Source organism: Salarias fasciatus, chromosome 19, assembly GCF_902148845.1.
Source record: "Salarias fasciatus chromosome 19, fSalaFa1.1, whole genome shotgun sequence".
NCBI lineage: Eukaryota > Metazoa > Chordata > Actinopteri > Blenniiformes > Blenniidae > Salarias > Salarias fasciatus.
The window spans coordinates 8,997,360-9,023,876 of NC_043763.1; the positions used below are offsets into that span (position 1 = coordinate 8,997,360).

At 41.8% G+C, this 26,517-nt stretch overlaps 2 protein-coding genes across 5 annotated transcripts; both read left to right on the top strand.

The window, feature by feature from the left end:
• The first annotated feature begins 738 nt into the window (after window positions 1-738).
• Window positions 739-4,094, top strand: LOC115406575 (sex comb on midleg-like protein 4). 3 transcript variants are annotated; one of them, XM_030116690.1, is made up of 8 exons: window positions 739-890; window positions 1,808-2,047; window positions 2,365-2,494; window positions 2,574-2,798; window positions 2,952-3,113; window positions 3,236-3,460; window positions 3,536-3,681; window positions 3,768-4,094. In XM_030116690.1, the coding sequence occupies exons 1-8, from the start codon at window positions 888-890 to the stop codon at window positions 3,891-3,893; spliced, it is 1,257 nt and encodes a 418-aa protein (XP_029972550.1). In that variant the 5' UTR covers window positions 739-887; the 3' UTR covers window positions 3,894-4,094. The 3 variants fall into 3 exon arrangements, with proteins under 3 accessions (XP_029972550.1, XP_029972552.1, XP_029972551.1); XM_030116692.1 differs by having other exon boundaries at window positions 2,574-2,774; window positions 3,768-4,090; XM_030116691.1 differs by lacking the exon at window positions 739-890 and adding an exon at window positions 1,241-1,430 and having other exon boundaries at window positions 3,768-4,093.
• Window positions 4,095-9,426: 5,332 nt separating this feature from the next.
• Window positions 9,427-15,434, top strand: vsnl1b (visinin-like 1b). Of its 2 annotated transcripts, none has more exons than XM_030116521.1 (4): window positions 9,427-9,734; window positions 11,495-11,661; window positions 12,253-12,468; window positions 14,015-15,434. In XM_030116521.1, the coding sequence occupies exons 2-4, from the start codon at window positions 11,500-11,502 to the stop codon at window positions 14,210-14,212; spliced, it is 576 nt and encodes a 191-aa protein (XP_029972381.1). In that variant the 5' UTR covers window positions 9,427-9,734; window positions 11,495-11,499; the 3' UTR covers window positions 14,213-15,434. The 2 variants fall into 2 exon arrangements, with proteins under 2 accessions (XP_029972381.1, XP_029972382.1); XM_030116522.1 differs by lacking the exon at window positions 9,427-9,734 and adding an exon at window positions 9,885-9,945.
• The last annotated feature ends 11,083 nt before the right edge of the window (window positions 15,435-26,517 follow it).

The window sequence follows — 26,517 nt, forward strand, 5'->3', positions numbered from 1 at the left end:
CCACATGAAGCCAGCGTCGCTCTAAAAAAGGAAATCCTGCTCTTTGGTTGCCCTTTGGGCATAATTTGCAACCATCATTCGTCGCAAGAATAAATGGAAATATGAACGTGTTTAGACAGAGCAAACAGTTTAACCATCAACTTGTTTTTTTTTTTTGTTTTTTTTTTTATTTCTTCTAAAATTCTTGGCCCTGTCACCCCTCCATCCAATCCTTTAAAAATATTACACACCTATTGTTAATTTTGGTCCAAAAACAAATTAAAATTCCGAATTAAGCTTTTGTTTTCATTGTTCAACAATCCAAAGCTCAAATATATTCATTCTAATATGAGCCATGACAATGAAACGCACAATTCATCAAATCTGGGATAATGGAAGTTGCAATCTGAATGAAAACTGAGACTAGAAACACAAAAAATAATTCCCTCATTTGACTGCGCTTAGTTCATAATCTGCCTATAAATGCAAATGTGCAGGCTTGCAACAAAAAAAAAAAAAAAGACATGAAAATGTACTTCCTCATTATAAATATTTACAGCAGAAACTCTGTCCTCGCTCTAATTATACCCCCACAGCGCCGAGCCCAGCCGGGAGTTGCAGACAAAACATGGCAGATAACTGTCAGGGTGTTACAGGGCTTACAGGCTTGTTGCCATGACAACAGAGGAGCCCGTCTCCCTCCCTCCGACTCTCCCTTTCTCTCTCCCTCGCTCTCTCTTTAATGCACGCACACACACACACACACACACACACACACACACGTATATACAGTATTACAGTGGAATCCGCCTCGCTGTGAGATCCTCGCTCTGCTATTGGAAGCAGGAAAAATAAAGGAAACGCAGCACGGAGCATCGGGATACTCCACATCTCCACATCTGTTCTGGATGGTGAGTGTCGCCTTTTTTTTTGTTTGTTTACATGCTGCATCCCTTTCAGGAAAACCCTAATGGAAACAGGACAAAATACCCTATTAGAAGTGTGTAAATTCCAGTTTCTAGTCTCTCAGTTGTTGTTGCTGCTGCACTGAAAAAGATTCTATTCTAGTTGCCGCTCCTCGCTTCTTTTCTTTCTTTTTGTAGATTAGGGTGGAAGCTGTCATCATAATGGTAATTCATAGCTGGGTAGCCATGGTGAAGTCAATTTCCCCCCCCTCCCTCCCTCCCTCTGCCACTGCTGAATGCATTAGTCTAATGAGATGTCTGCAGCCTGTGTGCTGAGCAGCAGCAGCAGCAGCAGCAGCAGTGGCGGCAGCGGCAGCAGCGGTGTGTTAGCTTTAAAGGGGAACGAGGAAAAAGCCACACACAGAAACAGCAAGATGGCTTTACCTGCAACGTAAGATTTAGGTTTATAATTGCCTTCCGGCTCTGTGGGATTTAAGACAAAAAGGGCTTGGTTGGCTCTTGGGCTTTCACAATAGAAGACAGCAGGTAATAGTCACCCCCCTCTCTCTCTCTCTCTCTCTGTCTCTCTCAGGTTTATTGGTGTGTTATCAGTGTGTGATGGAGGTGCCGTTTCCTCATGCATGGCTGCCTTTTGTTTTGTTTGCGTCCAGCGATGCTGTGCTAAAAGCTGGCCCTCTCACTGCATTGCACAGCTGATCGTTCTGCAGTGTTTGGATGCTGTACACCTTTGCCAATCCAGTCTGCCTCCTATGCTAATGCTCCTGTGTGTAGCTCCAGTGTGTAGCTGCTGAGGAGGAAGAGGGGGAGAAGTAGGATTAATGCGTAATTGAAGTGAACGATTGTGGTGTGTTTCTGTTTCTGAAGCTCTGTTGTTGTTTTTCTTTTAAATCCTTTGTCTGCAGCTCCAAATGAGTGTACCTGCAGCGACGGCTCAGAAATCAGACAGCAACGGCAACAGTGAGATGCAATCGGCTGCAGTGGCTCCCTCTTTCATCCCCAGCCAGTCGGGGAAAATACCAGGCAGGAAGAGAGGGAGACCTCCGCTCCGCAATGTCGCCAAGATGGATTTTCCCAACCGTTACCCTGAATCGCTCCCTCCGCTCAAAGTGCCAAAGAAAAGGGGGAGAAAGCCGGGCTTCAAGGTCAGCAAAGACGGGTGGGGGGATGATGCTGGTGTGTGGGTGCAGTGTGTTTAAAAATGCATGTGTACACAGACAGACAGACACACAGGCTCCATGCCCTTCAGATTTGTGGGACCCGAGTGTAACACAGCGGGAGAGGGAGTCTGCGAGCTTCACTCTGGAGTTATTCACATGTGGAAACAGCCAGTTTTAAAAAAAACCCTGACTGATTACTATCAAAATATAAAAAATACAGTCATAACTCTGTACTTGTCTGCTTAAATGTATCATCAGCGTAAACGCAAACACAGAAATGCAAAAAATGTCTTCCTTTGCAGCTCAAACCCAGAATGGTGATGACTCCGTTAGCTATTTCTCCACCCAGCAGCACCCCTGAACCCGACATGAGCTCCATACCTCAGGACGCTGCCACCATCCCCCACTCCGCTACGCCCCAGGTGCTCACAGGTGAGCGGCTAAAACCACTGAGATCTCACCTGGGTTGGTGTAAAAACTCGGAAAAGTCACCAAACGTCTCCCGTTTCAGTCTGTATCTACATCAATAAGCAGGCCAACACCGGGCCCAATCTGGACCGGAAGAAGATCCAGCAGCTCCCGGACCACTTCGGACCCGACCGGCCCTCGGTGGTGCTCCAGCAGGCCGTCCAGGGCTGCATCGACAGCGCATTCCAGCAGAAAACCGTGTTCACGCTCCTCACGCAAGGCTACGGGGGAGAAAAAATTTCAGGTGTTGTACAAAGACCTCGCTCAGGTGTTGTTCTGTTTGCTTAATCACTTATTTACCACCTCGCCCGAGGTGGCGCCGAGAAACAATTTGCCATCAAGCAAAAAGGTTGAACGACCTGATTTGCAAGCGGCCGCGGCCGAACCGTGTTTCAAGTGGTTCCCTGTTCTGCTCCTGCAGCCACATTTGATGGGAAGCAGCATCTCCTGAGCCTCCCCGTGGTGAACAGCATCGACTATGTGCTCCGCTTTCTGAAGAAGCTCTGTCGCAGCTTGCACTGTGAAAACCTCTTCAGCGATCAGCCCATTACCCAGCACAGTGGTGGCTCCTATCAGTCAGATGGTATTTCCAAATCCTGCACTGATCTAAACAGATGCTTGGAGTCCTCGGGGGGTTTTATCGATGATTGATGTCTCCCTGTTGTTGCCGTTGGGTTTTTTTTTTTTGTGGTTTTTTTCCCCCAGCGGAGACGTCGATGGCGGAGGACTACCACTTAGACCAGTCCGACGGGAAGCGCTACTCCGTGGACCCCGGCGATTCGGCCTTCAACTCCATCAGCTCGTCCTACTCGCCAAAGTCCTCGTACGGGTTCCGCTCGTCGCAGCAGTTCTCCAACGGCTCCGCCTCCATGAACATGTGCAGGCAGTCCTCCACCAGCCCCAGCACGTTCCCGGAGAGCAACCGGACAGGTGAGACGCCGCCACGGGACGGCGGGACCTCTCCAAGGCACAGAGTTAAAACCGCCGCTTCTGTTCTCCTTGGAGGCTACAATGGATCTTCAGAGTCCCAGGAGTCGAAGGCCCCTCCCAACAAGGACCCGGCCACCTGGTCCGTGGAAGACGTGGTGTGGTTCATCCGAGACGCAGACCCGCAGGCGCTCGGTCCTCACGCAGACGTCTTCAGGAAACATGTAAGTCTGAGCTGTTCCTCTAACGTTTTAACCGGCTGCAGTAAAAGATCATTGATTTTAACACAAACTCCCTCCGCCGTCGTCAGGAAATAGACGGAAACGCTTTGTTGCTCCTAAAGAGCGACATGATCATGAAGTACCTCGGACTGAAGCTTGGGCCGGCCTTGAAGCTTTGCTACCACATCGACAAACTAAAGCAGACCAAGTTCTGAACACTTCTGACTACAAATCTCACCGAATCCAGCAGAGCGTTTAGAGAAGGGTCGCGTCGGAGGATCCCAGGTCTGTGAGCCGACGGGAAGACAGGAAAGCGCTTTCGCGTCATCTCACAAGATATGACTTCCACACATTCATCCTCTATGCTTGTTCAATACCTGTTATTTTATTTAAACTTGTTTGTTGGCAAATGTCACAGAATGTTAAATTGCATCTGCGTTCATGTAACGTGACAGAAATTTTCGATTGATATTGTTGGACTTTGGCTGAGCTTTATAATGATTACAGATGTTGACCACTAGTCCTTAAAGCCCCAGATGGAGCTTCTATTGCCTTGTTTTGTCCTTCTATTGTTTTTTCTAACGAAGAAACAATACTTGACATGGATTTAAAACAATCCATATTTGGTCAAAAGGTAAACTGATTGATTAATCAGTTGATGGTTTCTGTTTTAGGTGCGTTTTTGGCCAGATGTTGAATAAAAAATTCTGTTTTTTTTTTTTTTTTGGTTTATCTTCAGTCACCATGGGCTCCCAGAAGGGGAACAAGTGACTCAATCATTACAAAGTACTGAAAGTATTTGTGGAGAAGAAGTTTTTTTTCTAAGGTTTGTAATCTGACATACATTCTATATGCTCTGAGAGAAAATTACACCATGAAAGAGAACCAAAACAGTCAAGCAATTCTCTGAATTGTCCTTAAAGCTACAAAAAAGCTGCAGCTGGAGATGATACACCCATTTTGGAATAACGCCGCTTCATTTTCATGGATTAAAAATGTCAGTTCTTGCGGAGTTTTAAGTCTTTTCTCCTAGAAATCAAGTCTGAAGCGGTGCAGCGTTTAGCTGGAGACCTTCCTCTTGGCTCACAGACCTGGACTGAGAGTTTCCACGTTATCGTGCAGCAACAGAGCGACTTTCATCTCTCTCTTATCTCTTAGTTCCTCTGCATTTGGAGGTTTTTGAAGTTGAACCTTCAGATCCCGGACCGCATCCTTCATTCAGTGATACAGCATAATGTAGTCAGGTTAAAAATAAATAAAAAGGGTGGTGTCTCACAAAACTCCACAAGTATCTCTGCTGCAGCTCTCGTTATATAAATATATATATCTATGAAAATATTCATTATCTGACAAAAAAATGTATAACAGAAAACTCTTTATACCTTAAGAAAATCACACTTTGTCAAATATCACTATACGATCTTGTTTACTCGTGTTTACCAAGCTGAAAACATATCTATACCTGTACTTTAAAAAAAAACAGTGCATTAATTACTACAATGCTTTTTGATTGAGAGTTTTAGAAAATCATTTTTATACTATTTTTTCACATTACTGTATAATGGAAAAAGTAATGTTCCCATTGAATTTGTCATCCCTTTTATTATTGATTTGATTTTTAAAAACAGCGTAGCCCAACGAATCAAACCGAAACGGGAGCGTCGCTCTCCCTCCCGTCTATTTACAGTATATGAAGAAAAGCCGAGAGCATTGTGAACGTGATACATTTATGTTTCAATATGCAAGACTGCTCCATAGCCTTTTTATGTATGCTCATTTTTTTAGATTCAAACGTTTTTTATCAAGCATCGGTGTTAATACAGAGGTCACGGAAACACCACCAACACCTAACCGTCACTGAAAAAACCCAGACCGACGTGTAAATGGGTGACGATAGTACAATATTGCTTTTGTATGCCACTTTTGGTGTACAGTATGCATCCTTTTTTAAATCAATTAACCTTTGTAAGTGAATGCTGCTGTAAAGATATTCCATGTAAGCCATGCCTAGTGAGATCAAACCAAGGTGTTTTCTTTTTTGAACATCACTATGAATAGGAGTTTCAGAGGAAGCTGAGTGGGATCAGTTCTCTACGCCGGTGCTAAACGTATTTAACCGTTTGCTTTTGTGTTTGTGAGATGTAAATGAAATCTTACGTGTATGCTGTACTGTATGTGAGTATTAAATGAAGAAATTGAGTAATCAGTGGCGCTCTGTGTGAGAAAATTGATTGCTTTATTTCACCGATTTGCGTTCCAGGGTGTGAAAAAAACACGCTCACTTTTCCATCTTGAATGGACCCAGTTTTGGATTTGGGTCCGCACATCTGAGAATTATTTTGGCTGGGAGCCTCGTCTGTTCTTGAACACACGCAGTTTAGCAAAGGTGACCTATATCTGCGTCTCAAACTGCTGTTCAGGGACATTTCAGGGTTTCTTGTGGGGCTCTCGGGGGTCCGCCTGCATTACGACCACAACTTCTTCAAGCTTGTATCTGGTAAAATTCAGTTTCACAGGGAAGGACACCTCTGTGGGCGAGTACAAAGCCATTCTCAGGCTTGAATAAAAGGTTATAAAATGGTCACATTTTTAGCGCATACATTTTCTGCAGCCCGTTCTCAGTCATTCATATTGTCTATTCATAGAAGACATTTTGACATCGCAGTAAGAAACGCACATGCGTGAATAATGGAATTAATGATGGATGAATTACACTTAGCTGCTTCCGTTTTAAAAGGCCTGGTTCTTTGCATGCTGCTGGTTCATGACTGCGAGGAGAAAAACGTCTGCGGTGAAAAATAACTCTTTCTCTAGTTTTTGTATCCAGGGTGGAGACTTTTCCAATTACAGAGTTAGCTCAGGTGTTTAAAGATAGATTTGAAATTTTATTTTGTTTTTAAGATTGATGAAAAACCATGAATGTCATGCATTAATGGCTTTTTCAACTAGAGGCCTTTAAATAGATGTTAAGTAAAACAGATATTAAAACATGAATAACTAGGATTACTCTAGTTGGTATAAAATTACTTTCCAATGTGTTTTGAGTGTGATCGAATGGCTGTTACTGTGAAAGATTTCTTCTCTCAAAATGCAAAGCAACTCACTTAAAGCTTTGAAGACAATTTACCGGTATCTTGTATCTGGAGCGCCTGTTCACTAAAGAAGTGAAAATAGTGAAATCTCAAACAATAAGCAGAATCAGACGAAAAACAAGAGTCAGGATGTCATGACAAATATCATTTTGTGTTGTTCTGCTTTTGTATTGAAAACAAAACATCCAGTAAGTTTTCCAAACCTTCTGGAGCTAGTTTAGTTTTGCAATACGAGTTTGCACCACAGGCAGGTAAACTGTTAAATCACCAGACCCAATCAGAACCACTGGGAAAGAAAAGTGTCTGAAAACCAGAAGAGACAGGTTGAAGCTGAAGTGACTAAACACTGAACACACACGCACACACACACAGTGTGTTGTTTGTGTCCTGATATACGATATACTGTATGTTTGTTTGGTAATTTGATGAAACAGAAGTACTTCGGGAACAGGCATCATGTCGATCAGCGGTTGAAAACAGACTTCGTCGGAGGCTGTCACTATCAGGTGAGCGCATCCTCGACATCTTTGTCACATCACCTGATTTTGGGCCTTTTTTAGTGCATTACTCCAACTGGAAATAGAAATGAATCATTCACCATCTGTCAGCACTGAAAACCCAGGGGGAGTTAAAGGTCAAAACGTTCACACTCAATATCTGTGTGGAAAGATATGTGTGAAAATTGGGATGTTGAAGGTTTTATTTACAGTTTGAAATAGCACCAGAGCTTCAAATTTGTCTTTTTCTCATATGCTCTCCATTAAACAACAGAGTAATTTCAACTTATTTAGATTTCAGTTGCAATCGGTTTTTGAGGCGCGAACACATGATGAATTGATGTGGACAACTGTCGCTTTCCAAGAGAAATGTGTCTCGATGCTCCTGCTCCCCTGTGATTTGGTTGCATGGAAGCCTTTGGCGATCAGCGTAAATGAGTCTGGACGTTCATTCATGACCTGAGGGACACAGCTGAAGACAGCCACGGGGAAAAACCTGGACGCTCTGGGAGTTCGGCTGAATCAATCTTCAGGACGAACCTGAAAGCTTCACACCACAGTCATAGAAGCATTTAACCTTTTACAAGACACTAATTCAAATCATTGCATATTCAGTTTGCTGTTAAAGGATGGATGAGCCAACAATAGTAAGTTAAAAACTGAATTAAAAACCCAGAACCTTGTTAATTGAAAAAAAAATGTTTTAGAAGAAGTCTGGAAGTATTACTGTGTTGGATAAACCGAAAACTTCAAACTATTGTTAATTCCGAAATAATTTGTATGTAAATGATATACATGTTTAAGGGAAATGTGTAATGTTCCCAATCCCACCAGTGTTTCTTCTCTTGCAGCAAATAGAATTCTAATGGTCAATTTTATGGGAGTAATTTTACTTCGCTACATGTGACATATTTCATCTAAAATCTGAATTGCTTGAAACTAATATAAATGAAAGTGGACAATATATTACAGGAAAAACACAATTCACATTGCTCAACCCTCATGACTCTCGAATGATGATGAATTGTGGGAAAAAAGTGTTTGGAATAAACTGAAATAATTCACACATGCAACAGAAACAAGAGCAACAGAGAGCAGGTGATTATCTATGAAGTAATAATGAGAGACTAGTCAGCAGAAAATGTGACACTTCCAAGTGGGAAAAACACATAAAGACAATCAAACTGGAAACGTCCCAATGAAGCTGGAAGATTTGGGAGGAAGTCATTGTAATTTTAGTCAACACGACAGTTATGCATCCACATTGAAAGTATTTTTTATAAATCTGGGTTTCCCCCCAATAGATGAAAAACAAGTTGTGTTTTAGGTTAATTGGTAACTCATGGAGGTGAATGAAGACTGTGTGAGAGATTGTGTGTCTCACATGGATGGATGAATGGATGGATGGATGGAGACCAGACTATACCAAGAACACTCATGCACGCACACAGAAAGAACATGCATGGAGAAGCCAATAATCCTACACTTGAACATATCTCAATGAGACAAAAATAACAGCTACAACAAATAAAAGGGTGTAAAACGAATTTAAAACACTAGAATGATTAACTATCTTTAGCTGAATTTGGCATGCGAACACCAGCATGTTCTTGGGGAGAGAAGACTTTGACACTAAATACAACTGAGCCTTGAAGTTAATTCATGACCTTGGGGATGCGTTTGAAGACACCCTGGGGGATACGGAAGAACGCTGTGGCAGTAGTTGGGCTGTTTCCGATGACGCTCAAAGCTTTATAGCACAAAAATAGAACATTTAAATAATTCAAATTGTTTGTACTAAGTATTTTTTTCCTTTTCTTTTTGGGGGTGGGGTGTCATTATTAAAAGCAGATTTCTGAGTTTGCACACAATCAGTGTTGGCTTTTAGTCACTCCTCTACTAATTTGATGCTTCACGACAAATTGGGCTAAAGTGTTCCTAAGTCCTGTTTGCTGGCGGAAATTAGAAACAATTTCTTATAAATGATTCCACGCAGCAGCTCTCGGGTCTTGGCGCTCCGTTTTTATTTTAGTTCTTTTTTTTTCTCTCACTGTAAAGCACAAACATGTGAAACGCGGAGCATCCTCATCACGATGAAGGATCCGGTTATAACGTGACAGGATCCAGCTGAAGCGAAGCTTTGCCTCAGAGCATCAGAGAACTTCTGATCAGGCTGAAGCGCATCACGGTGACGCCGCCGCGCTCCTGCAGCCGCAGAACCAAAGCCTGGCGTGGGATCGGTCCCTGCTGCGCCTCATCTGGAAGAACCACGGGAAAATCCACAAATTTCATTAGCGGGTGCTTTTTTTTTTTCTTTTTTTTTTTTCTTTCCTAAAGGAGGCGAGCAGTGTTGAGAATAATCCCTTTTGGGCAAACGCTTCCATTGGAAGGGGGGGTTTTCTGTAGTTTGCAGGAGCCACAGCAGATTTATTTCGATAGAGGATCGCCAGACACAGGCTGCAATAAGGTAAGAAGTGATCGCCTGCTCTTGTGATATTTTTTTTGGGGTGGGGGATTATGGACGGTTTCTGTTAGTACGTCGCGCATCATGTTTCATATTCTCCTTCTGTGTGAATGAATGAATGGGGGGATCGTGGAGAAGGGCTGTTCTCACTGGCACCTGCGCATCCCTTAAAAATAAAGCCTCTGCGTTTCGCCTGGAAACGAGCAGAAATAAGGTACAGGGAGATTGTTTGACGAATCAACAAACATGTCAGCGGAGATTTACGCAATTAACGATCGGTTTATTTTCTGCGGCTCTGCGGAGGCACGGAGGAGGAGGAGGAGGAGGGGGGGGGGGCTGTCTCGTATGTGTGAATCCTCCACCTCCCCACCCCTAATAGACGTTCGGTGGTTGCATTTTGACATGTTTTGTCGCCCCGATGCGCGCGGAGAGCTGTCATGATGGGCAGCGCGAGGAGGGGGGGTCTGATCGGAAAACGCTCTCACTGCGTCGTTTCCATCGGAATGCAGCAGCGGCGGGAGGCGGTTAGCTCCATAATAGCATTAACTCGGGTGTCATTGCCCCTCAAATGCGTGAAACAAACACAGCATCTGTTCGGCCTGTCATTAGCCTTTCGCACATATGGCGCGTGCGGTATATCGCGCGAAAAAAAAAACAAACAAAAAACGCCGCAGTTGCGCGATGTCGAGTCGTTTTTTTTTTTTTTTTAATTCTCTTTCCTTCAGCTCTGCGCGCCGCCAAACAGTTTTGTCATCTTCCTGTAAAAAAAAAAAAAAAACTGTTTGTCCTCAAGGTCATTCACGGCAGCCTGTTTTAGAAATAATACCGAGATCAGTACCTGTAATGACTAATCACGCGCTGCGTGTCACGCAGAGGGCGAACATTAAAAGCTGTGATTTTGGCTGCAGTGCACATTTCTGCTGTTTGTTGTTGGAAGGCCCGTCCAATGCAGTGCTGCCGTCTGTGGAGGAGCTGTCCAGCCTGCTGCTGCTGCTGCTGCTGCTGCAGCAGAGATGAGGACCACATGTTATCCTCAAGCGGTGGACAGACATCCCCACAATGTCCAGCGCGCAAATCCTGTTCCGGCCTCATCATTTGTGAAGTTGCGATTTGGAAATTTGGCGCATTCTTGGCCACCTTATGTCATTTGCCACATCATGAGTCAATAAATAATGGATGTGTTGCTTCTGGCAGGCTGCTCAAGTTGTCATGATTGCTACCGAGGGGCCTCCAGTGTAGATAAACTAATCCAGACAGATTGGTCAGTGGATTTGTCTGCTGCTGTTGTGTTTTTTTTTTTAAACACTTTAATATGTAGACCAAGCAGTTATGAGCTCTATTCCCACCTGATTCAGATTACAGCAGGCCTCTTGCACACTGTCCTCACTCGGGTCTGTGAATTTGCTGCAGCAGCGTCTCTTTTACTACCGCGCAACGAGCTTTGTTGTCGCTGTCGGGGTTATAGGACAATGTTCGCAGTGGAAACTTGATAGCAGCGATCGAACATTTGATGAACTGGATCTGCTGTGACAGTGATGATCCAGGTCAGTGCTACACGGGCCACGGACTGGCACAAACAGGCTGAGGGAGGACAGAAATAGCACAAGAGCACCAGGGAAATATTTACTGCCATCCAAGGAAAGAGGGGGGAAAAAACACTGACTCTGTAGTCATGTTTGAAGTGGAAATAAAAAAAAGGGATTTTCATACGGGCATCGCTCAAGCATGGAGAAATGCATTATTCACGTGTTCTTGCACCACAGGAACCATGGGAAAGCAGAACAGCAAGCTGACTCCCGAGGTGATGGAGGATCTGGTGAAGAACACAGAGTTTAATGAACACGAGCTGAAGCAGTGGTACAAAGGCTTCCTGAAAGACTGCCCCAGTGGCAGGCTGAATCTGGAGGAGTTCCAGCAGCTGTATGTCAAGGTTTGTGTGAACCCGCTCACTCCAGTTTGATGCCTCTGGCACAAATTACAGCAAAGTGCAGATGATGTTGAAAAATAACCCTAACAATCCCACATAAAGGAAAAAAAGAAGTATGAAACCTTCATCTAGCTATCTATGTGGTCTGGTTTAATAACAAAAAACAACAAAAGGCAAATATACAACACAGTGTCGGCTGGTTGGAGAAGAGAAAAACAAATAAGGACTTTTAATTCCACAGCCTCAGATACCTGCAGCAGGATTAAGAAAATGCCCAGAGTCTGGACTGTTCTGTTGGCATAACACTCAGCTTTTTACAGTATAATGGGTCTGCAGGGCAGTAAACAGAATAAATTTCCATTCTCTCTGGGATTTTATAAGAAGCCAATAAACAAAAGCCAAAAATGGGAAAAGTAAGCTCACACCTTGTAGTTCCTGCAACTGAAGACATATAAAAGAATCATCAGGACACTGAAAAACATATTCAAGATGAGGATTGAACTGCAAGCTTTAAAAACATTTCTTGTTGTTATCCACTGCTTTTATTTACATTATCTTTCTCCAGTGGTATTCACTGAACTCGTCTGTCTGCAGTTCTTCCCTTACGGAGATGCATCAAAATTTGCACAACACGCCTTCAGGACCTTCGACAAAAACGGGGACGGGACCATTGACTTTCGAGAGTTCATCTGCGCCCTGTCCATCACATCCCGCGGCAGCTTCGAGCAGAAACTGAACTGGGCTTTCAACATGTATGACCTGGATGGTGACGGCAAAATCACCAGAGTGGAGATGCTGGAGATAATCGAGGTGAGGGATTATCGAGTCATTAAGCTCTCGCTCATCAGGGAACGGTCTCTGTTTTCCTTTTTTTTTTTGTTTTTTGTAGCAGCCTCCTGCACACCTGCAGCACAGAAACAGCCTCGCAGTGACAAAACTGCAGTTGTATTGAATTACATTGGGCTATTTGTAGAAACACAATCAGTGTAGTGAATCTGATGTGTCGGTGATATTGGAGCATATCGACAATTCCTGGAGTGATAAAAATGGACGGTATCAGTTCTGCATCAGAGGCTTCCTCTGCTGCACTGTTAAAGGGTATTTTTGTCTGGTTTCCAAGCAAAATATCCTATGATGACTTTATCAAAGACACAAACACAGTGAGATTTTAAAGAGATAGACACAAATCAGCCAGTGAAGTAACATTTCTCATTGTCTGTTATATAACTGGTTTATATTAGGCAAAAGGGCATCATAGTGATTTCGAAATTGATGTGTTTAAAAAAAGGACAACAGCTAAATAGTGACGGCTCAACAACTTGGTCCAAACATCCGCTTTACTGCCGTTCTTGGGATGTTTCCAGTCTGTAGTGGTCAGAACCTTTAAAAAGCATGGTGTGTTAGTGGAATCTATTAGACAAGTTCATAGAAAAGAGACAGTTAGTTCACAGATGAGCGTCAGGATACACTGCCTTCTGCAGACCACTCAGGATCCACACACTGGTCTTAATGTTGTGGCCGGTAAGCGTAGGTTGGTTTAAGACCCTGTATCCTTTTCAAAATGGCAAATAATTCATAATGTTTCATACAAGCAAAGAAAAAACGGGAAGTGATGCTGACAAGTGAAAAGTGTTTACTGAAAAGTTACAATTTTTCATTTAGAATTTTCAGAGTTAAGTTGGTTTTGAAAGCTCAGAAATATGGAACCATTTATTAGAGATTTATTCAAGACCCAAAGCTAAGTGTTTTTGAGGACTGCTACACAACTTTGATAAGCTTTCGTATTTCATTAGATTGTTATTCTAATTGTTGTTTTGCTGCTGTTAACCTCTGTTTGACCTACTTGTACATCATTTTAGCTGCCAATGATAAGATTAGAGTTCAGAATTCAATTCTGGTTTATTGATACAGTTCAAATTACATGAAATGTAACCTAAAAAAAGTCTGGGAGTTAAAACCATCAATCGATTTTTATTTTAATTCTACAAAGAGCCACATGGTGATGTAGTGGTTAGAACGAGAGTGTTCCTGGTTTGAGTCAGTGTGGAGTTTGCATGTTCTCTCTGTGATTACATGTGTGTGTATAAAGTTTCCTTTTACAGTCCCGTAACACGTTTGAGGATAGTTGTTGACTCTAAAACTGCTCGTAGGTGCGTAGGTGTGATGCGAGCGTATGTGGACGTCTGTTTCTCTGTCCTGGCTCTCTGCCTTCAACATTCAGCTCCACAATCAGCCGAATAAAGCCGCATAGAAAATGGAATGATGTATATTCCTGAAACGATTTCCATCTCACATCCTCGGCCACGTAATGAATCACAATCCTCAGTTAATTTCAGGCCCGGTCTCTCACCCGCAGGCGATCTACAAAATGGTGGGCACCGTGATCATGATGAAGATGAACGAGGACGGTTTGACACCGGAGCAGCGGGTGGACAAGATCTTCAGCAAAATGGATAAGAACAACGACGACCAGATCTCGTTGGAGGAGTTCAAGGAGGCGGCGAAGAGCGACCCGTCCATCGTGCTCCTGTTGCAGTGTGACATGCAGAAGTGAGCCGCCCCCCCTGCTCGCTCCTCTCCCGACCCCCCCCCCCACCCCACCCCGTCTGTATCCACACACTCTGGACTGCAGCACACGTTTTAATGTCTCATTAGGTTCTCTGCCATTTCCACAGGAAAAAAAGAAAAAAATCAATGCTTGGACTATTTTTCAATGGACTCGCTTCTTGTGGTTGTATGCATGAGAATGTCAAATGCTGAATAATTTTGAATATAGCTATAAGATATCATACATTTCTATCTCAGAACATGCCGACGTGATTTGTGCACAGTGACCCTATACATCCCCATTCAACCCCTAGCTTGTATATCAGTGGAGCACTGCATTCAAATTATGTTTCTGCAGTATTTAGGATCCCCCCAAGTGTTCACTGCTACAACTACTGTACGCTTTACATGATGATAGTAACAAAACAATAATTCCTATGATAATTGTAACTGTCTCTACTATCCAGACCTGTTGAGCTCTTGGAGAATAGAGAAGCTCCTGTCTGTTCCAGATGTTTTCACACGGTGGAACCAAGAAGAGTAGGTTCTTTGCATGCATATATTATGTGTCAAAAAATATAATCTCTTACCTTTTTGCATCTTTAGGTGGTTATAAAAGAGAAACCCTCATACTAAATTCATTTAATATTGTTGCATGGGATGTACAGTATGTGACTCATTAGCTCATCCGTTCACCTCCAGTAATGTGGGAGCATGCTTCCCTCCATCTGATACACATTTATGTGTGACACTTGAGTTTTGGGGGAGGTATACCCGGGTTGCGGTGGCGGGCTAAAGTCCGAGGAACGTTTTTCACCCAAACATTGTTTTATGTTCCTCTCGTTCATGTGACGCCCCGACCCCTTATGATTCAGCTGTACTGCTGCCGCTCAATCCAAAGGAAAAGGCTCAAAACTGCAGTTGTCATCAGGCGCAGTACTTAGACATTATCCCCCCCCCCCCCCCCCCCCCCCCCCCCCCCCCCCCCCCACCACAATGATGTAGAATTGGCTTCTTTTTTCAAGCAGCTTGTTTGAGTTAGGCGTAAAAAAAAACGACTTTAAATAGTACATATCAACATGTTTACAGAAATGAAGAGCACTGCAAACTGAGTGCAAGTCCTGGCTTTTGACTGCTGGGAGCTCGCTCTCAAGGCTGGGGACCTTTTGAGGGGGGCTCCACTTCCAATGCAGCAAAAACAGTTGGAGAAAAAAAAAGAAAAAAAGAAGAAAAGCCTCATATATGTTTACTGGAAACACTGCATTCCTTCGTACGAAACTTTTTTGTAAGAACAAACTTTTTATTGAAAGGTCTCATGTTCTAATTTATTCCGTTTGCAGCGTTCATAAAAGATGCAGGACCCTCGAGAGAGGCGTCTGATAAAACTTTTGAAAGAGAGTTTCAGTGCGAGGCGACAAAAAGCTTGACGCCGTCGGTTGAAGAGTTTGCAGAAAGTCTCTCTCGACAGTTTCGCTCCCCTCATTTCTAGGCTATGCAAGCATGGACTGAGTGTCTGCTTGTAGTCCACTCACCGCAGTGGGAGTTGCAGAAGCTTCTCATTGTTCCGTCTGTAACACGACTGAAACCGAGCCCCTCACATTATCAGCCTCGCGATTATTTAAAGACTTCAGTCCCGTCGACACATCGGATTCTCTGTCTTGTAAATGTTTATATCAAATATGAAAAACCATAATACAAGTGACTGTATTCTTTTATACATGTGGCATGTGTTGCACCCAAAATTAATTCTGTAGTGATTAAAATGAATAAACCATCAACGGGCTTTTTTCAAAAGACACGAGCGAGCGGGTGGAGTTGATGCTTATGGAGGAAAGAGTCTGCGTGTGGATGGGTGGAGGAAGTGCACCTGTTTGTGTGTGAAACATACGATCAATACAAAACTGCTTTCAAATCTATGGTTACAATGGATTCTGTCGCTGACAATATATTTTTACTGATGGCTCCACGAGTGCCCCATAAAGACAAGGAAGGAACTTTTTCCTTGATAAACAACACCTGGATTATTTTAAAGTGGCCAGAACTATTCAGAAGATATCTGGCAAATTCATTAAATGAAGTTCTGGTTTCTTATTTTTCGGCCTGAAGTCTTGAAAACACAAAACACAACTGAATTATTTTAAGCAATAGATACAGATTCATTAAAAAAGACTCTGCACCTGAAATTCATCATAAATGGCTGTATATATATTAACGAGTGAATATCTTGCTTAGAAATTACAGGAAACTCAGTGTTCGAATAGATCGTGCACATATTTCACTAACTACGTCCTGCAAATGACACCCTGTTGTTTCTACAAACACAGCATGTTTTTATGGTGCATTAGGGAGTTATTCCAGCCCGTATTTATGCGAAAGACAATTGCTGTTTGAGGATATTGCCCTCTTAGCCAGAACGAATTTGTCGCCAGTCACATTATTTGCATGATGAATACTTTTCACACAGTCATAATTGCAGATTTGGACTGTTTGCAGGGCAGTTCATCAGATGACTTCTCTAAATACCAGCAGAAGGCAAACAATTCAATTATTTTATCACCATTTAGAGTTCTACACTTGCATGCACTGCAGTAAAAAAGGCCATCAAAAGTGTGGGAATGTTTCATGATCCTGGCTCGGAGGGCTTTCTGAGTGGACTTTACATGTCCTCAAGTGTTTTCTCGACATCCAATGACACACATGTGAGGTCAGTTTGTAACTCTTATTAATACGATCCATAAGTGTGAATGTGTGTGTGTGACTGTCTGTCTCTGTGTGAACCTTGTGATCAACTGGCGTCCACTACCTGTTATTTTCATTCTGTCAACTGGGTTCAGCTACTGCAGCCTCCTTCTTTCCTCCTGCAACCTCAAAGAAAAGAAGAAGAAATGCTTTCATGTGTTTAAAGTCGTACACTGAACTTTGACATCTGACTTCGACCCATCTTAAATGGGCAGCCCTGAGAAATCTGGTGCCTTGCTCAAGGGTCCATAATGGAGAGATTCAGAAATCTATTGCTTAAAGCTCGTGTCCAGAGTTTTAAAAGAATGAGAACTTTTTTTAATCCAACGTCTCGAGGTTCCGCCCTCCTTCTGCTTTGCGACCAAGTCACGCCCCTTTAATTGTGCATGCGCATTACCCGTCAGGTGAAAATGAGAGCCTCTGAGTCCGCAGCATCCTACATGTTTAGCTGTTTAGGGTGGATGTTCAGCAGACCATGGATATATCCGAGGTAAGCGGGGCGGCTGCTGCGTAGCTAACTCACCTCTGCCTGGGCGAGTGCGCGTGCTCTCTGGCACCTTGATTGACAGCATGACAAAGCGGAAGCTCGAAATCTATTGGCTGAAGCTGACCGGCGCTTTTTCGGATAACATGGGGGTCTGTGAGACGAAGGCGGGGCTCATAAATACATTTTTATATTGCTTTATGCTAATATTATATTATAGTATCAAACCAGGTTGACACATTTAAGCTCTGTTAAAAAATGGCACGGAAACTCCGGACACGAGGTTTAATCTCTTGATTAAGCAACGTTCATTTCCAAACTCAAACTGCAAAGTTCTATGACAAATAATAATAATAATGCATTGGTTCACTCAGAGTCATTTACAATTGCGTTATTCATTCCCTCTATACTGGGCAGTGGTAAACTCCACATGTAGCCACAGCTACCCTGGGCTAGACTGATGGAAGAAAAGCTGCCAAACTGCACCATCACCAACCACTCATTCTCACACGACATTCCCGGACGAGAGACGTTTTTGCAAACTCAGTGTAATTCAGGGAGCACATAACATCCAATTTAGATCTTGGGCATTAAACCAAATCATTACAGTGATAGCATAGTAATGTATTTAAATAAACAAAATAATAACAGTCCAAATGTTGATGCACTAGGCAGGAGTACATTTGGGACTTTATATTAAATATCTTCCTATAAAACCTGAAAAAGCTGAAATTTACAAAGAAATCATGGCATTTTCTATGCTGCTTCCTGGCACAAAATAATGACAAATATCCAGTCAGAGAAAATGCAAGAATTTTGGCCCTTAGCCAGAAAGAGCTGCAATTCTCTGAGTTTTTATTCAGTCTAATGTTGTAAAAATCCTGTTTCTTCTCCAGATACATGAGTTCTGCAGCTTTTAGCATGAATGTTTTTATAAAGATGTCCTCAACTCGTATTCATATCCACTGCTCTTACCGAGACAGAGCAACCCAAAGTGAATGAACCAAAGACAGTGTTTAAATTCACAGAAATTTTTAAGCTGAGCTTTTCTTTGTAATTGTCCCACTTTTCAATGTGATATTCTGTGATGGAATGGACCATCTGATGTGCTGACTTTGGCCCATGGGCCATGTGTGAATGGCTATAGTCCACGGTAACATGGACAAACTACAACTAAATCAGTCCAACCCCACAGCAGGTGAGTAATGGATTAAAGGAATCCTCTAAAACATTGCATTTGTGTTTTCTCACCTGGCGTTCAGAGGCGTGATGAAGATGAGGTGCTGACACTTGAACAGCTCCAGGAGGAGGTTCAGACATATTCTCCAACTCTGCATGAAAAAAAGAAAATAAAAAAACAAGAGGATTTGCTCATTAAAACGAATATGAGCCCAGTTTTTTAACTTTTCATCTGATTTTATGCAAATTGCATCTCAGCGGGCGTCAGATCTTCATTGTGTGCTCGCCGCGCAGACGTCAAGCCCGTCGAGGCGAAGCTGAAAGGTGACTCAGTGATCTCCTGCCGGGAAAACACGAAGCAAACAGTCGAGAAGGAGCACTCACCACCAGACACCGCTTCTTTTCTCCCTGGAAGCTTTACCTTCATTACGCCAGAGGAGTAAGTATGGCCATAGACTACAGATATAAAATTGACTGATGATACTCTTATGAAGCAACCACATGCAGTACTTGTTTTATCAATTACTTTGCAATTTACAGACCACAAAACAAACAGCCTTTGTTTGGTACATATGATAAGATTGACAGCGTCTCATAGTGCCTTCCTACACCCCCCATACGCCACCTTTTATCCAAAATCTCTTCTCCGTTATTCAATCATGCAACCATAACAGTTTGTCTGTTGCTGAGATAGATTGTTAACCAAGAAGAGCAAAGCTTCAGATTAAAGTAGACACAACACAACTGAACACTATATTGTGTTTCTTGTTTTTTAATGCACCTCCTTCCTTCAGTACCTGCCTGCCCGTCTGCCCGGCAGGCTGATTGATGACCTTCCGACGTTCTCACTTGGTTGGTTTTCTCTCTTTTGGGCCTCGGCTTCCTCCCTAACGAGGTCAGAGGGAAGAAACTGGCATAGCCTAAATTTTTCTGACTTCAAACTCGGCATGCACGTGCTGAAAACGAGGGCAGTAGATGATTTAGTGATGGCCAAAAGGCAGATCCGATTAAGGTACACGGGCCTAAAAAGAGTCCGCCGCAAAGGAAGTCTCACCGGATGAACCTCAGCAGGCAGCGGCATCGGCGAGACACACTAAAAGCACTAGATGGCTCATCTAATATGCATCTCACTGAAAAATAAAAAAATATTTACTAAGTTAGTTAGTTTGAGAGCATTGTTAAAAACTTGAGGTAGTGAAATGTTTGAAATCAGAGTCAGAATTAATCTTCATCAAGGAACAAGACATTGGATTTTAAGGAGAGTTTTTTTTTTTTTTTTTTTTTTTTACTGTTTTTCCTGTGAAAATCTGAATATCCAGTTCTTTTAGATAAGATTTATCTCATAATTTTGTGCACAATAGGTTTAGACTGCATTTTAACAGCAGTTTCTATTGTGAAGAGCTGGGATTAGTTGGTCATGAGAAAAAAACCCCAGTTGACATTAGTTGTCACTAGTTAGTAAATGGCTGCAATGTATCCTGATACTGCGGGCTTCCTTCACATACCGACTGTGTGCGTTGCAGGTGCTTTACAACTCATCCCATCCCTCCTCTGACCTCTAATCACTCACAAATAAGACCCCCGAGATACAGAAGTCATTTTTTGGACCACAGCCCAACCACATCAAACCCAGTTGCAAACTGCTCCAGAACATTCTGTAGCTCTGTAGCTGTTTCTGGAGGGCGAGGGGAATCCACTGTAAACACTACTGTGCAGCATGTGAAGGTATAGGACAGCTGGTTTATATGGCGGTGACGATCTCAAGTGCTGCGACATGTATAAATAGACTTGTATATATTTAACAGAAGAGAAGCCTTGTGGCCCACCTGACGGAGCTGAAGGTCCTGATGTTTGTAATCATTCTTTCTTTTTTGAGTTCATACTTCAGCTGCTGTTTGAGCTGCTCACTCTAATCGGAAAAAAATGAAAGCCAATTCACTGAAAACCTCAAGCACAATATGGCATTTTTCTTCTGAAAATGACTTTAAAAACTGGCATATAAAACAATAAAAATGTATTTCTTTCATATTGTGCATTCATTACAGATATGCAAACACTTGAACATCCATTTTTTTCAGATTCTTTACCTTCAAGTTGCTGAAGGTTGAGCTTTTCAAATAGTTTCTTCAGTAGAAACTCCTGCTTTCGGTCCTTCAGAAACTCAGTAAAAAAAAAAACTGGAATTCAAAAATAGACTTCCATCCACACTCAGACAAGATGATAGAAAGCAATTTCCTTTTTTATTTGACCAGTTTGATTCAAAACAGAGCTCACAAAACCTTATGCTTTATGCAAAAATCAAAAGATTGAATATTGAAGAAGCACATAATTACCTGAAATCCTCCAAACAGTCCACAGCAAAGATTATTTAAAAGTTGACCTTGCTTTATAAAGAAAACTAAAATAAAAAAATTTTAAAGGTTGTATATGAGGCTTTACAGAATGTAATTTGCTGTGTGGGAATACTGGTGTGTCTGGCTGATAATGGACTCCCCCACACAGATTTCACCTGCAGACCGAACAAAGCATATCACATTCTCAAACCACACGCTCTTTGTCAAAGCAGTCACATTTGGCTAGATGCAGGACTTCTTAATGGAGGTTTCCTTTAAGAAAATTTCTGTGTATGACTATTGGAATTCATAAATAATCAAAAGATGTTTTCCTATGTGTGCTCAATAATGATTTTACTTTAATCTAACTTTTGATATACAATCTGTAATTGTTGTACTTATTTACGTACATGATATGGCTTGGTTGAGCACAAAAGTTGGACCTTCGGAAAACTTAGGGGCAGTTTTTTACCATTTCGGCTCTGTTGTTGCTCCAATTTGTCGACTATCTCACACTGAACTTGTATAAAATCACACAACATGGCACACATGCATGTTTTCCTAAATGTTATGTTGCAATGCTCTCCTTCACTCAAAAGAGTACGAGTGAGTCTTCAGGTGCACTTTAAGACTTTAAGTGAATCAGTGAGATGTGTGTGTTGAGCGGAGCACTTCCTCTTGTCTGCAAAGCTGCTGCTGTGTGAGTGTTCTGTGTTTAATGTGGATATAATGTCTCATCTGTTCCAGCAAAGTTGCTTTCATAAATAACTATAAATGACAAACACAGTTATCCTATCATTAAATATGCAAGGTGAAAACAACCTTTTGATATAGATAAACACTGAAATTGAAATCTATCTGATAAAGCAGATGTAGCTTGAACGCAGGAACTATTGGATACTGGGTTATCCAGCTGGAGGAAGTAAACAACCCGCTGCGGCCCTTAAAGTACATGACTGTGCAGTATGTTTAGCAAATGGATGCAACCACTTCAAATTGGGTTAAACATTAGTTCATTATTGCATCCACTAAAGGTAAATAAAGCCAAAATCAAAGTAGTTTAATCAGTATCTGAAGAGTAAAGTGGTCATTTCCTTTTTCTTTGCACTATAAGACAAGATAGGATCGGCTCCAGTTGAAAGAATTGCAGATAATCAGATTGAGTTTCCCTGAAGAAGATATGAGTGCAATGTGCAGCAACAATTCTCGAACAGTTATTTACCTATGATTCATTTCTGTAAATTTGTTGGTGTTCAACTTTCTTTCGAATTCATTGATGCCCATATTTTGTGACTGAATGCTGGACTCTAAATGCAGATGCCCTGCATGTGAAAGTTTCTAACACACCCAACTTCAAAGAGCAGCTCAGTGACAGGCTTTTCAAACACTCTGGTGATGAAGCTCTGATCAGGTTCAAGTGGATTTTAACAGGAAGACAATGAAAACAGATAGCACAGAGACTGTGCAGTGCTTCTGCTTCATCACTGTGCTGCACCTCTTTCAAAAAAGTATTTGAACAAACTACATTGAGTTGAAAAAAGTTCACACATTTTTACTGTTTTCTGAAATTAAGTCAAATAATACAACAATCAACAGATTGATCAAGAAGGAACCTCTTCCACATTTGTTGAAAATCTTGTTTTAAACTCTACAGAGAAGTCTTTCAGTAATTCTTCACTTTGGTGTGTGCAGTTTTAGTTTCCCTCATCAGACAACATACCTTAGTGACATTTACAGCAAGTGAAAAATATCTGTCTAACCTGCAAATGTAGGACACACATGGTAGAAAACAGGGAAGCTGTGACATCCCCATAAAATGTGCACGGGTTTAAAAATTGAGCAAAAGAATGTATACAGAAGCTGACAGGTTAAAAGAAAGGTATTGTCTCCACTCTCTAGTATCTGGTTAATTTAAGTCAGGGGTGTCAAACTCCTTTAAATTCAAGGTTCACACACAGCCCGATCTGTTCTCCAGAGGTCTGCGTCGGTAAAACAGCAGCAAAAATAATGTTAAACTTTTAGACAATTCTGCATGTCCCTGTGTTCTTTAGTGCCAAGAAGTACATCATGAAAAAGATTGTATTGTAACCAATATTTTTTTTTAACTTAAGCTTTTTAATAATTAAAAAACTAAATGCAATTTCATTTTGTTCTCAGCACACATTACTACAAAATAAAGTGAGGTTTCCACCATCTGAAAAATAGTGAACGAATTGAAGGACCTCTAACCAAACAAGATAAAAAAAAAAAACTAGTTCATGAATTTATTTTCAGTAGGCTGGATTATTTTAAGAATGTGTTTACAGAATGACAGTAAAAAAATCTGTCAGACAGACCTGTTCTCACAAAGGGCGGAACTACTTATAGGGGACAGCACTTAACGTAACACAATGTACCTTTATGTGCTATGCTTACATTTATTCATTTATTCCTACCGCGCCTGCACTCGGGCTTAAACGAGGTGAACAGAACAGCTGTTGCTATTCACTTACTGTGAGCTGCAGGTGAAAGTTTGTGGGCGTAATTTCGTCCACCGGGAGCGCGCCTCACAACTACTTCCCACTTCCCCCTGTCGTACGTGCACGTGCACGATCTCGCTCGCTTAATTGAACATCGTTTGGATGAAAATCTGAAAAAAATAGATGAATCCTAAATTTCAAACTCTCTATTATACTTTTAGTAAATATTAGCGACTATTATTACGGCTGTTTGTTACTCTTTTTTCCGCCGTGACCGTGAAAGTAAAGCCTTTAAAGGGCGGTTCGAGGCGCGGCCCGCCCTCCTGCAGATGGAGCCGAAGCGGGCCGAAGTGGCTTCGTCGTTCCCACAAACACGGTAAGAAAACAACAAAAAGCTTTGGGGTTTAAGAGGCTTAAGCAGTCCAGCGATGCCTTGTGGACCAAAGTTAGTGCAGTAAAGCAATGCTGGGCGAGCTTGTGGTATTTTGTTTTGGAATACTTAAAAAAAATAAATGCAAAGTTCCCCTGTACTCGGGTGACAGTGAAACAGTGAAACTAGAACTTATTTTAGGTTTGTTAAAATCATAAATCATGAATATGTTGGATTGTTCTCCCAAAATATTTTGATTTAAGCTTTTACACTGCTACAAGTTATGAGATAAACCACAGAATAATGCTGCGCCTTCACATACAGAGGATAAAAATGTTCAGAAGTGCAGTTCCACGCCTCCAAAACAAAATATAAACATCAATCTATCATAAATAACTAAGATGCAGTCTATTATTAGAAGGAAAAGTAAACAATTCCCTTCCTTGATCCTTAATACAGTCAACGAGAGAGGCGTTTGTGTTCCCTCAAAGTTCTGCTGTTTAGCCTTTAATATAGATCTTATAATTTTTAATGGTAAGATTGAAAGGTCGACATCATTTTCAATATTCATTACTTTATAGGTGGTGTATAATTTGATTTCCATAACAATTTGAAGTGATCAGGCTGAGGTCTAGGATTGTATGATTTTTCCAGTAAGAAAAAATTCAGCTCTACTAAAGTGTTTTATTCTTTTTTAATTTAATTTTAGCTCCTAAATAGTGGGATTCTAAAATGCCATATGTCAAAAATATTAAGGAAAACAGTTTAGTGAACACATTAAGCGAAGAATTAAAGCAATTGACTTTTCAGTTTGGTTTAAGCTGCATTTGTATCCATCTAAAAAGTTAATTGATGGATGGATTTTTACATGTGTTTGCAATTTTCATCAATTATTATTTTCTGTATAATTCTAGCTTAATAATTCAAATTTAAATCTTGAGAAATGCCTGAAATGTTGTAGTTTATTTGGTTCTGAATGTAGAAAGGCCTCATACCAGAATGAATTTTTTCAGTGATGTATCTGTTTTTGTCTGTTTTAGAGAAACCCAGTGAAAGCCTACAGCTTATTATGAAAGAACCTGAGGTATGAATAACTTGATTAATTGATAGTGAATGTGATAATAAGTGACAAGTGTACAGTAATCAGAATAGTGGATTTTTACCTGCATGTATATAATATTTAGTGATAATTGCCTTTCATATATTGTGTGGTGGGATTTGTGGTTTTTACTTTCAAATATTCTCAACTGGCACTTTCTGGTGGAGGTGATTCCTGTGCCTGACTTGTTCAAAAAGATGTCTTCAGTTAACCGCTGATACACTTCTAAGCTGCCCAGAGGGCCATTTCTACTGTTGAAGTGAATCAAATTAAATTGTTAGTGGGTCAGTGTGTGTCAGCTGTAATCACATTGTCTGTAGAGCCTTTTCTTTTAATGAGCGTTTTGGGAAATAAAGAATCGAGATGGTGCCTGCCTGCCTTTAGATACATGCTCACGTTCATTGATGAGGGAAGGAAAATGAATCCTTTGGTTCTAGTTTGCTTGTTTCAAGCTGTGCACCTCCTTTTCCTAAATATACATTGGGGTGAAAAAAAAGTATTTCTGTCAGATGCTGATTAAGCAAGTTCTTCCACTTAAAATGATGCCAGACCTCTGTAATTATCATCATAGGTACACTTCAACTGTGACAGCTGTGACACTGTAGCTAGTATTTTGGCCCATTCCTCCATGCAGATCTTCTCTAGAGCAATGATGTTTTGACGTTTTATCTTCAATGGTCTTACTGATGAAAGTAGGTTTTGGCTCAAAATCTCACAATACATGCCTGCATTCATTGTTTCCGTAAAAAGGAATCAGCCGTCCTGTCTCCTTGGCAGAAAAACAGCCCTAAGGCATGATGTTTCCACCCCCATGCCTCACAGTAGGTAGGGTGTCACTGGGATGCAACTCGACATTCTTCTTCCTCCAAGCACGACAAGTTGAGTTTGTACCAAAAATTTCCGTTTTGGTTTCATCTGACCACATGGCATTCTCCCAGTCCTCTTCAGGATCGTCCTATGCTCTGTGGCAAACTCCAGACGGGCCTGGACATGTACTGGCTTCAGCAGGGGGACACGTCTGGCACTGCAGGGTTTGATTCCCTGTTGACGTGTTACTGATGGTAGCCTTTGTGGCTTTGGTCCCAGCTCTCTGAAGCCCACCAAATACTTATTTTCCACAATAATTTCTAAATAAATTCTTAAAAAGTCCTACAAAGTGATTTCCTCAATTTGTTTTTTCCACATTCTGTTTCTCACAGTTGAAGTGTACCTATGATGAAAATTACAGACCTCTTGCATCACTTTAAAGCTAGGGTAGACGATGTTGAAGAGCCTGCAAGATTTGAAAGTCTCACATCTCAAGCCATCCCCCCTAAGCTCCTCCTACTCCAATCAGTGCTTGGCCCAATGCCACACCCCCACGAACGTGACCGCGCATCTCACGGGTTGTCCACGGCAATGCCCTGTCTTCATCGTTTTCAATGGGACCCCGCTCCAAGCCCAGGGTGACCATACGTCCTCTTTTACCCGGACATGTCCACTTTTTACGTCCTGTCCGGGGCGTCCGGGCGGGTTTTTTTAAATTCAAGGAGATGTCTGGGGTTCACTGTTTCTCATAGCAAATAAATGTAAATTGACCAGCGCTTTGCACACAATACTATGATACTTTGTTGCACGACGTAATTACTGAGAGGCGGTCTTGTGCGCCG

Excerpts from the sequence above, each read along its gene's own strand:
- LOC115406575 (XM_030116690.1), top strand. Across the intron at positions 2,799-2,951 it reads TGTACAAAGACCTCGCTCAG|CCACATTTGATGGGAAGCAG; the intron begins GTGTTGTTCTGT and ends CTGCTCCTGCAG. Across the intron at positions 3,114-3,235 it reads TGGCTCCTATCAGTCAGATG|CGGAGACGTCGATGGCGGAG; the intron begins GTATTTCCAAAT and ends TTTTTCCCCCAG.
- vsnl1b (XM_030116521.1), top strand. The coding sequence starts at position 11,500 with ATGGGAAAGCAGAACAGCAAGCTGACTCCCGAGGTGATGGAGGATCTG. Across the intron at positions 11,662-12,252 it reads TCCAGCAGCTGTATGTCAAG|TTCTTCCCTTACGGAGATGC; the intron begins GTTTGTGTGAAC and ends GTCTGTCTGCAG. Across the intron at positions 12,469-14,014 it reads AGATGCTGGAGATAATCGAG|GCGATCTACAAAATGGTGGG; the intron begins GTGAGGGATTAT and ends TCTCACCCGCAG.